We start from the raw sequence: 12,278 nt of genomic DNA, 5'->3' as shown, positions 1-12,278 counted from the left end.
TGCAACATCAGACATTGATGCAATCAAAGTCAGATGTTGATAGCCTAGAAACTCACTGTTTTTCTTTATATTTTTTGTTTTACCAATATCCCAGAAATTCTTATGGTCAGTGAAAGAAAATGAAAAAAAAAACTGCATCGGTGTATATATTTTCAGGTTTTGATTGGACCAAAACATCTGATTATATTAGTATTGGTTTTGTCCAGGACATCCTTGTAAATGAGATTGTAAATCTCAAAAGACCCATTACAAATAAGCAAATACAAATAATACAAACCAACCTGTGGGATCCTGACATATCTGACATTTACAGACCTAATGATTGATTCAAAATCTGCGTGTCAATTTGATTGATGATTAATCAGTCCTGGAGTCACTACAAGGGCAACAAAAGGAATTGCTGAATAGCCTTTTCTGCTTGACAACAATGCCCATCAGGGAGAAAGATCCATCCTTCATAGCCTGGGTGCCTGATTGTACAGATTAAAGGTTTCTTTTTCCCTCTTGCAATCTACTTATCTCTGCCCCCAGGCTACTTAGCAGTGCTTCACCTTCCATCCTCACTGTGCCTCTGGCAATGTCCTGATCAGACAAGTTTCTAAATTTTAGTGCTCATAGAGCAAATGTGCATTGTAGTTGTAATTAAAAGTGTAATTAGCTAGAGTAAAAGGTTGAATTCTAAATGAGTATTTACATAGTTTACAAGACATTACAAAAAAACAGTCAAGCACAACCTGCCCATTTCAGCTTTCAGACATTCCTTAAAATGCACAAGAAGGCAGAAGCCAATCTCCACATCTGCCCTTTATCCCTCCACCGTAAAGCCGTCCCCTTTCCACCCTAACCTCCTGGGCACCAGCCTGAACATGGATAGCTTCTGGGACTCACTGATGTACCAAAATGTCAAGCTATTACAATCATCACGGCATCAATTGTTGCTAGAGCTTCAAAATAGAATTTTTCTATACAGTAATTTACTTGAGCTCAAGTTTAGGGTTATTGTGAGCATTTAGATGTCTCCAGCAGACGAACGTGGTCATATAGTAAGTGTAAAATAACTAAAGGAGTTAGATACTTGGATTCAAAAATGCAAGCTGAGAAGTTTAACTTTAAGTTTATTGGTTCCTCAATATATGATGTTTCAAATTTGTGATGCTTTCGTTTTTAGTCACAATGCTTGTTTTTTTTGTGTGGTTTTTTTGGATGGAAATGCCAAGCTGCTGGTCGATTCCAACTAAAAATCCCAAATGGATCCTGGGGTGATTTCAAAATTAGTTATTGCCATAGGGCTCACAGGATATGCCTTCATTACTACAGAGATGTCTTGACATTTTTCCATCCTTTCATTTTTCTGTCAAATGCTAAATTAAACCCAGACTCAGCCCTTCAGACACCCCACAGTTTGTGTAGCCTGATTCATCTGGTCACATGAATCAGTTTCAAAGGTTATAACATATAGTAAATTCACAGGGATTAGGAACTACATCCATCAATGGGCAGCTAAAATTCACAAATACTTGAGACTTCTTCTAAACACGCTTAAAACTGTCTATTTTATAAGTGTAAACACCAAAGATATCTTAATGGGCACAGTGGAAGCCGTTTTAGCAATACTACAGAAGATAATAGTCTACAGATTTAGTTATTTCTGCTCTTAAATAAGCAGAAATAAGGAAAATGAATGGAGTTTCTGTATTGGCTGCTTTGCAAATCCCAGCCAATGGACTCTTTGCACCTGCCGCGCTGACGTCACAACCGCATGCGCAAATGCGGCTCTCTTTTTTCCACTTTGAGTTACCATGACAGCTAGAAAAGACAAAGTCTTATTTCAGACGCAAATAAAACAATACTATGAACATTGCTGTCTTCCTAATATAATGGGCTTTTAAGGTTTCATGGATTTCCAAACAGTCCTGAATTAAGAAGATGGTGGCTTGTAAATATTCGTGGCTACCAGTTAAAGCTAACGCCGCACAGCAAAGTGTACAGCCTTCACTTCACTCCGGATCAACTTCTTCAGCCTAAAGCAGAAGGTAAAGGAGCCTCCTGTGTTATTTCCATGGAATCACTTCTGTATTCAGCCTGAAAGAGAGTTTATGGGAACGAGAGAGCGGACCAGAGCCAGACAGCTGAGCAACTGCTCCGCCTGAACACACTGCTGTAAACACCGTCCTGCTTCACAAGAAGCATGCAAAACTAATAAAGCGAAGTAACACGGAGACCTTACGGAACACGGCCATATTTTTCTAAAACCAACAACTCTGAACCATCAGCTGAACTAGAACTCCGACACCAGAGCTGCTCTACTGTTAAGCTAGTTAAGCTGTTAAGCTGGGCTTGTTGTGCTTCAGAAGCAATCCCCGTTACTTGGTCTCTGACACTGACGACAATAAACACAAGTAATATACTTGAAAACAAGGTAAAAACATTGTCCGTTAATGAATGATGAAAAATGTTTAGATACTTAAATAGCACATTTTTACAAGAAAAATGTCTAGCATAAGCTAAAGCTAATGTTAGCCACAAAGTTTAAAGAAAGTAAAACTCACCTTTGTATCTGTGTATAAAGAGGAGTACATCTTAAAACCGTTCTCCAGCTTACTTGTTAGAGCTTCGGATCGATGTACATCATTAATTGTTACCTTGGACAAGCCCTGCAAATATCCAGTGTAAAATGCCTTTTTCAATAGATGGGAAAAGATTGAGCAGCTTTTCCCCGAACGCGGAAGCTGAGGTGCAAAGAGCCCATAGCATTCAAGTAGCATTGCTTATTGCTATTTCAGCTTCCAAAGCAGCATTTGATTTAATATTTTCAAAAACCTGCAATAGTGGGTGAATTTTCTGCTAATAAATTGGAGCTGCAATCCACAGAAAAATCTGCAAATCATGAGTAGGTGCTCCACTGTAATTCCTCTGGACAACTACTGGCAGCTCCAAACTTAATGTTGGCTTTTTCCAAAAATGGTGGCGTACAAGATCACTTTAACGTAATTATTTCCAAATATTGGTGTAGTAAAACCACAAAGAAGCAGTTTTGGTCAGAATACTTAAAGTTGGACAAAAGGTAGTAAAATTTGTTTCCAGACAACAATGATAGTAGTTTGCATGTTAACATACTCCCAATTGCTAAACAATGGAGCTGTCAGTGTCACTTTGAGCTGGAATCTCAGATTGGGATAAAAAGGAGGCATTGTGACCATTTCTGTTGTTAAATAGTTTCTATTGACCAAGGAACTGTGTGGCATTATATCTGAATTTCTTAGGGGTCTAGTAGCCCTTTCATAAGCAAACTACATTTTCTGTCAACAGCTCTTTAGCTTATCTCATAATCACCCTGGTATTGGAGTGACTCAGTGAGATTTATACTGTGATTTATGTTGCAAAGTGTTGATGGGTGATCCAAACTGACATTAGATTTGCTGAGATTTTTTTTTTGTCTAGTTTGCCTTTGGGTCAAACACTCCAGTGAGGGTTTTCTGGTCCCTATTTGTCTTTGAGGTCAGTAGTGAGTGGATTGTATTGATTTCACATTCTGGACACAGCCACCCATTGTTGTGTGTGCCCCTGCCCCAAATTTCCTCTAAATGCTATTTTTCCCTCCCTTCCCTCTCTTTTAGGTTATCTACAGTTTTAGATACACGTGATTTAATAAAAATGCAGTTTTGAGTACACCTTAGATTTGTTTAGTTTCGGATTGTTTTTCCATTTGAGGAATGTAAACCCAGGTATAAATAAATAATACTCAAAACTGCATGATATTGTCCTTTTTAATTAGACAGTCATACAAACTAACACACAACAGTGACGTCTTCCTCATCTTAAAGTCACATTTAGGATATTTTGCACCAGGTTACATTCTTCTCTGCACAGCTAACAAGAAAGAAGCCTGACACTTTCATTTTCTGTCACTGTAGAATCAAACGATTAATACCTCTCCAGAGTATGAAGTTGTTTGGTAAATGACAGTTGTGTACTTTTCAATGTACAGCAGGGAAATGGGTGATAAGGGAAACTTGTCAAAGCTCATTATGAGCCCTGAGAGCTTTATATACATTATTAATCAATCTCCCAGTTTTTAAAACGCAGATTAACTAGACAATGTAGCATGGAGCCAATATTTCCATTATGTAATGTTCCAGTATTTATTTTTTTATCCCATTGCAATACATGTCAACTGCTTTAAAATAGTAACTCTATCCAAAATCTCTTTGTAGTAGAATGATCTGTGATAGCAGTGACTCCAGAACGACTGAAGCTGAATACTTTAGAGAAAGAATGTCTTGTTGTTTTCTGTCTTGTTGTTTTCTATTAGTTTGATTTCAGAACTTCAAAGTGAATCTCTACACACTGGCAATATTCAGCATTGCAGTTTTTTGATGCAACAACCTGTCCATATGTCATTCTTTTTCTCCTCTGACCTTTGAACTGCTCACTCGGCGGTTTCCATCTTTCTTCACAGTACCTGAGCATCGGCCTATCCACAGCCTCGGATTACTTGGCTGGAATTTCCTTTTTATATCTTATTTCCTTCTCCCTTTGTACCTGGCCATGTGTGACCTCTCCACAACAAAGTTTCTATTAAAGACAAAGGAGAGTTGTGTGTCTGTCTTTGTGCGTGTTGGTGTGTGCATGTGTGTGAGAGAAAGATACAGACCCCCAAAGCAGAGGAATTTTTATTTCTTAATCTCCTTCCATGGTCCACAACAGTGTTTCCCAACCCTGGTCCTGGAGGCTCACTGCCCTGCATGTTTTGGATGCTTCCCTGCGTTAACACACCTGATTCTAAGGACTGCAGTTCAGGAAAAGCCCCTTAATCAACTCTCAATTGAAATCAGGTGTGCTGATGCAGGGAAACACCTAAAACATCCAGGCCAGTGTGCCCTGAGGACCAGGGTTAGGAAACATTAATCTGGAAAGTTATTTTCTTAGGCTACGTCCACACAACAGGTCTTGATACTCAGTTTCAATTTTGATACTCAGATTTTGCTGTTTATGTTGTTTTGTATAGTCGTTCATACTACTAATTAAATATGACCTCAATCAGACATTTGTGTAAATGATTTACGACCCCAAAATTTAATTCAGTTCATTTGGTACTGATTATGTACCACTGACAATTATATTGTTACTAATGTTCTAACAAGGTACCATGAATTTGCATTCTTGTTATTATTATGGTTTTGCTATAAATATATTTTTAAACTGTCCTGGCCTATCTCCTTTAAACATGGACCTTTATGAGATTTTCACAGTGTAACTGGTTAAATATAATGACAATTTATTGGTCATTTTATTTGATACATATACTGTGACAAAAATGGGAAGCGCCTGCTAAACCAAGTAGCTGTTTTTAAGTGCTTATTCCTCATGTTATTGTACCATTTTGCTCTTAAAGTACCATAACACTTAAAAAGCTGATATTATCTAATTAGCCAGGATTTCTGACCTTTTAGCCAGCATGCTGTCTGCTGCCTTGAGCTAGTCAACTGTGGTTTGAAAACAATGTAGCATGGGCAAAAAAAAAAACATGTTTTCCTAACTAGAATAATGGGCGGTTGTTTTTGTGCTCATACTGCAGCGTGACAAATCAGTCTTAATCTTAAACTTAATTTGTTTAAATCAGGATACTACTTGTAGAGCTGCTGAAAATCCAGCTGTGCTGAAATTTAGTCATTGAGATGTCATTTCTTTGGTAAATATACTTTTTAATTTAAACGTCTGATGCATGCTGTGCATGCCAAGATTCTGTATTCTTTTCATATCAAGATTTTCCTTTGAATCCTGTCTGTTGGAGCTCAGGCATGGAAAAGGCTCCAACAGCTTTTGCTTTGATTTTCATTAAGTAAATAACTTAAAGGTATGTGAACGTTGTTGGGGTTTTTCTTTTTTTAATTGTTGATCTTGAGGGAAAAGACCCAACATCCACACACCTTCGATATACTGAGATGTTGCATGCCTGAACGTTTACCCTGTATTTTCCCATAGAAATGTACACAGCATGGTTTCTTTGAATTTTGACCTCAATCATCTTGTGAACTTTGCTGGGATCTACTCTGATTCTTATTTTAAGGAAGCCATTCATCATTCATGCTGAGATATCCATCAGTCCATTATAGCTTCAAGGAAAACGTTCAGGCATGAAACACTGTTTGCACATTTTGTTGCGAGAGAAACTGAGAAAGGATGAGTTTTTTTCTTTTCTTTTTTGTCTTTTCTTTCAACTGTCAGCCAAAGGTTCCTGAAGCATCTTCAGACTAGAGTGCAGGTTTGGTATCTCAGCCAAAGCTATGAATCTTTAATGACTGAATGGTTGCTGCATAATATTTCCTCTCCCTCTCTGCTCTGTGTTATCTGTCCAGGTTTTGATTTGCCGTAACTACATGGGAAACATGGACATGAATGAAATTGACCACTTCATGCCCATATTGATGAAGAGGGAGGAAGATGCTGAGATGACACCGCTGGTCAGCCATGGCTCCTCACACTTCCTCTGGATCAAACACAGCAACCTTTACTGTATCCAATGCGAGTTTATTTCTGTGTGATGTTTTGTGTAAAAGGTGTCTTCACTGTGGATGTCTCAATTCACCAATGGGTGTAGTTTCTCATGAAGACTGACAATCCCACCTCAAAGTGTCAGCCCCTCCCTGTCAGTCATTTCTATTTATGATACGGGAAAATTTTATCTTCCCAGAACAGAACCACAGGAGGCCCTATGCTCCAAGTTTGTGTAGCCAGCAGCTCCTGAGCTTCTCACTGTCTGCCTTTGCATATCATGAATCAGAGTGAGCAATGTATGATTTACTGTGCAGAATATCCTCCCCTTTTCTACTGTGAGATTATACAGTCAGTCTTCCTAGAACATTATTAATTCAGCATCATATTGCAGTTGGGAGTAACTGCTATTCCCAATGCATTGAATTACATCCTAGCTGTTCTTCAACCCTGGGTTATGTTCTTAATTGCTTTTGAATCAGATGCATTCTGGTAACTTTATATACTGTTGCATGTGCAATTTTTTAACTTCTGTTCTTCTGCAAAGGATAAGTGAAAATAATTATTTTGGGTGCAACCTTTGGATGAAAAGTGTTTTTTCTTAACAGTTTCTTCATAAGTGGTAGCAATGACAAAGAAGAATGCCAACGCTGCTCTGGTGTACTCCTTTCTTTATAGAATAGTTCAGGTGAGTCATACTTCAGCTCTTTAACTTTTCTTTAATACCAGGGAAATCCCTTTAGTGCTGTGTCATCTGCTGGGTTGGGGGTGGTCTTTTGGGACTTGGAGGCTCCTCCCCCTTTGGCAGCCAACTCCATATTCTGCCTCCATGTCTGTGCATACATCCCACAATGCATTGTGGTTGTATGTTTTGTTTTAAGTGTGCCATCTTTGTCTTTACATTTGTTATCTCCATCTCCCTGCCCAAAACTACTCCCTATTATTACTCTCTCTCTCTCATTATCTTTATCTTTTTATAATTGTTACAGCTTGCTCTTGTAAATTCAGTTATGCAATAGGGGTAATTTGCTACCCTGTTGTAGGGAGAATCTGTTCCTACACAGCATGACAAACTGTCACACCATGTATTTTTTTTTATCTGAGCTGATGTAAAAAACTCCAACTCGTTTTTCTTTCTGCAGGTATTTAAGGAGTATTTTAAAGAGCTGGAGGAGGAAAGTATTCGTGACAACTTTGTGACAGTATATGAACTGATGGATGAAGTGATGGACTTTGGATTCCCCCAGACAACTGAGAGCAAGATCCTACAAGAGTAAGAAAAGTGATGCACAATCTGTGACTCCACTAAAGTCCTTGGATTAACCTGTTCCTTATAACCGAGGTGATATTTTAAATATAATGACAGGCCAAAGCTGCTTTGGATTGTGTTTGGAGGGATTCTAAGTCTTTCACCAATGGGCTTCCCCACAAAATCAGTCCACTGGGCTTCCGCTGACGCCTTCAGTAGTCAACCTTTGAGATCACTAATTTGACATTATATTTACTGAGCATAAAGCAGATGTCAAAAAGCCACTATGATTAATTATTTTCATCTTTAATATGACAGATCCTCTCTACAATTCAACTGAAAACAGATGTTATTTTTAGACCTGCTGTCAATTATACAATTTAGCTGTAGGATTTTCCTAGCAGTTGCTTATCCTTTAGCATAAGCCAAAATTGCAGGGAACAAAGGGTGATTGGTTTTTTTATTTTTTTACCCAAACCCAGAATGCTTCACGTAGGGTTGAACCGCCAACGCCTGTGTTGCCGTTTTGAAATTTTTTCAAAATTAATTGGCTCTTCTTTCTCCCAGTTTAAGTTGGCATTAAAAGTGGTTTAGTGATCAAAAATTTCTTAACCAATAGGGTTTTTGTGGAAAATGGAGTGGTTTTCTGGTTTGGTGTCAAAATCATTTTGTGTTGAAATTATTGTGGTGCTTCAGTTTTTGCATAAGATAACACACCAATACATTCTGGAACCAAATTTTCAGACCAACCCAACAGCAGTTCACAGCAGGAAACAAAAGGGAAGGGTAACATAATTACCAGTCTTTATAACAAGGATTGGGCAATTATATCTAACAAATGTTTCCATAGAAATGATAATTTAAACATAGGGCTGATAAGTGAATAAGGTTATATTTTTTAAGCCCCGTGAAAGCAGTAACTGCAACACTTTGTTCTAATTTCCGATCCAATTACACATGTTCAAGTGACACTTGTATTTTCCATCAGGGATAAAGAGACTTTGAGATAACTACTTTGTGGTATAATGTCAGGAAGCAGCAGAGAGGGAATTAGTGTACCTAATGAGTAGGCTTTGAGAGCCATTGGCCTAAACTGTGGTCATAATAAAACGCAGAACGTAACCAGTGAGGAAGGTGAGAAATGCTTACACTTTGTTCCTGTGCTTTTGGTTTTAGACAGGGTTGCTTTGTCTTCTTCTACTCCCTTCTCAAAAAGGCATTTGTCTCAAGGATAAGACCCAACTTTTTGTAACATGCAGCAACTCTCTGACATTGCCTCAGTTTGCACATTATCTTTTTTGATTTTCATTAAAAAGTACAATTGTATAACTTAGCTGCTTATGTGTAACTAGTTTTGCATGTAGCTTGATGTTAAGACTCTTGTGTACTGTGTGTGTGTTGACTGAATGATGCTGAGAATCACTCGTCTCCAACTGGCACTTACACAATGGTACCTTCAGCTGAACACACTTAAGACTCTCAGACAGAAAAGCTCAGCTCCCCTACCCTCCACGGAGACAAACACGCTCTCATCCCTGCAGACAGTAGACACACACACACACACACCCACCCCCAAACATAGACACACACACACTCCGATTGTCTTTGTCTCTGGTTGTTACTTCAGTTCTTTAACCTTTTAATGACCCAGCAGCAATAAGAACGCTTACAATATTACACTGCATACTTGGCAAGAGTTATTGTGTGGGTGGGGGAAAAAGAATAAGTTGCTCATGCATAAAAATATACCTATGAATCTAGAGTGGTTTGTAAAGTAGTCATACTGAAATTATTTTCACATTTTTTGTTAGTTATAAGAGTCAATTTATTTAACTGGGGCGATGTGATGGACAAAAACACCATTGTTCATAATTGTGAAAGAGAATGACATTGATAAATGGATTTCATATTTTTACAAATACAATCTGACCAATCTAGTATACATTTAATTTCTACCTCACTGAGTCCATACTTGGTAGACTTCTTTTTCTGGAATTAGTTCTGCAGTGAGTTTTAAGAGAAATGTCTCAACTTTGTCCAGTCTTCTTTGCAAAATAGCTTAAACTCAATCGGATTAGACAAATAGCATTTTTAAGATAAGATAAGATTTATTTGTCATTGTCATCAACAGATTACAACGAGATTGAGATTTGCTCCACTCAAGTTAAAATGCAGGTTATATGTATATACATAATATACAATATACATATACATACATACATGAAAAAGATAAAGAAATAAATAGTACAAAATGAGAAATAAATACACATCAGAAGATGATTGCAGCGCCTGGAGGTGTCGCAACAGAATTTACATTTTTTAACAAAGTGGTGTCAAGAGCAGAAGTTCTTATGCCTTTGAATTTAGTGCCATGATTGCCATCGGGTAAAAACTGTGTTTTAGGCGATTTGTCCTGGTTTTTATTGCTCTGTATCTCTTGCCTGATGGCAGCAGCTGGAAGAGACCATGGCCAGGGTGTGAAGAGTCATTTAAAATGTCCAAAGATTTCTTGGGGAGCCTGGAAGTGTAAATCTGTTCCATAGTGGGGAGGGGACAGCCTATGGTTCTCTTTGCTGCCCTAACAACCCTCTGGAGCGCATTCTTGTCCGCGGATGTGCTACTGCCGTACCAGACACACAGACTGTACGTGAGCACACTCTCTATGGAGCAGTGATAGAAGGCCTGCAGCAGGTCTGAGGGGAGACAGTTCTCACTACTGGAAGGTGAACCTTTGCACCAATCGCAAGTTTTTTTTTGTTTTTTTTTTGCATCCTTTAAGATGTTTCTTTTTTGGACTGGTTTGTATTTAGTTCAGCCCATTATCCCATCAACTCTGACCAGCTTTCTGATGCCATCACCATATTTCACAGTGGAGTTGTCATGTTCAGGTTGATGTGCAGCATTAGTTTCCTACCTCACACTGAAGCCTTCATGTAGGACAAAAAGTTCAGTTTTAGTCTCGTCGTCATCTTCCTTCACTCTTGCTGTGTCTCCTGCTTGGCTTGTGACAAACTAGAAAAAGTCTTAAAACTTTTTTTAAATAAATGTTATTGTGATTCTTGCATAAATAACATATTAAAAGATTGTGAAACTTATGATTGCAAAACTTATACCTGCAAACATAGCAGATTTGCCAGAAGATTTTATCTTGTTAGAAAACTTGCTGGCCAATCAGTTTAAGTGGCCATGTTGTGGAAGGTGGGCATTTGTGCCAATTTTTTTTTTGGCAAAACTTAGGTTATTTTCAAAATTTGGGTTGTTTCAAACATCTGCTTTAAGATTCTCATTAAAACAGAACACAGACAGACCCTAATATATCTGCTTTGCTTGTTGGTCTTAATGATGCTGTTTGTTCTCTAAGTCAAGGGGTATTGATGCTTTAATGAGACACTGAATGTAAGAAATGTAGTTTTATTTGTGTATTTTATGCCTATTTTACCTTGAAAGGTCAAATATCTGCATTATTATAGTAAAACCTTGGCTTTGTTTGCATGTTTCTCCTATTGTTATGCTAATCTGTCAGCTTAGTGCCAGACGCTCTTCAAGATCCCTTCATTAGCATTTCCGAGGAGAATCAGGGCAAAATAGAAAAACATCAAAACAATTCAACATCGACCCAAACTCTCATATGTCAAAGTCTTTCATCTCTATCAGACTTTTTTGCATTTCAGCAGGCTTTTCAAGACCCTGAAGTGTGAGGAATTGGGACAGAAAACAAGGGAAAATCTCCTGCTTTAATCTGTCAATCAATCCTAAACTTGTTTGTTTTTTGTCATTTTTACTGTTGGCATTTAAACAGAACTGTACATTTGAAGCGAAAACAAGGCCTTTCAATTAGCATTTGTATTTCCTCCTTAATCTACAGAATTTGTCTTCATAGTTCATGACACTGGTAGCATGCTAAAAAGATTTGTCGATTTAGAGCAGCTCCAGTTGATTTTATTCTATCTGTAGTTTTAAAACACGAAAATGAAAATTTGCTCTTGAATTTGGCTTCACATGCTTCTTCAACTGGTTGCTGCTCATTGTTCAGCCTGTCCGGCTGGAGCTTTATTGTTTTGTTATTCTCTCACTGTTCTGAGCAGCATTGTGTAGACGAAAGGCACAGCCAAACAGATGTTTCCTTCAAGCCTTAGTGGAAATCAAAACAGAGCTATAAACACAGTCCTGAAACTACATAAATGAAACGCATAAAGAACTTTTCTTCAACCCTGTACCTGTACTTACTCTAAGTACATTCAAATAAAAAAAATCTTAATGTTGATCAATTCATAATGAAAGTAGATGAGTGCTTCCTTTAGGACTTAAAATCAGCTAAAGGGATAAAGGTTGCCAAAGAGAGGATTTATGCATAAAAATTGGCTTTGTATCTGCTGAATATGCAAAGCTCTATTGAATTTAAACCTTTACAAGTAACCAAGAACAAGCTTGCTTCTTATTTAATTTGCTTTAACACCTTATTTAGATGCCAACTGGTAAATATGAAGAAAAAGTTATAATCTGATTCTCAAGAGAAGTCACAAGAAAAACATTT

General features: G+C 37.8%; 1 protein-coding gene across 1 annotated transcript in view; it reads left to right on the top strand.

Annotated features, from left to right (window-relative positions):
• ap1m3 (adaptor related protein complex 1 subunit mu 3) overlaps positions 1-12,278 on the top strand; it is a 35,611-nt gene that overhangs the window by 2,350 nt on the left and 20,983 nt on the right. The window contains exons 2-4 of the mRNA XM_028028465.1: positions 6,360-6,516; positions 7,116-7,183; positions 7,638-7,768. Coding sequence (XP_027884266.1) covers positions 6,360-6,516; positions 7,116-7,183; positions 7,638-7,768 — 356 coding nt within the window. The remainder of the gene's footprint in view (positions 1-6,359; positions 6,517-7,115; positions 7,184-7,637; positions 7,769-12,278) is intronic.

Source organism: Xiphophorus couchianus, chromosome 9 (assembly GCF_001444195.1).
Source record: "Xiphophorus couchianus chromosome 9, X_couchianus-1.0, whole genome shotgun sequence".
Taxonomy (NCBI): Eukaryota; Metazoa; Chordata; class Actinopteri; order Cyprinodontiformes; family Poeciliidae; genus Xiphophorus; species Xiphophorus couchianus.
Note: the sequence above shows the minus strand (reverse complement) of the source record. Positions and strands in the feature narration are given on the sequence as shown.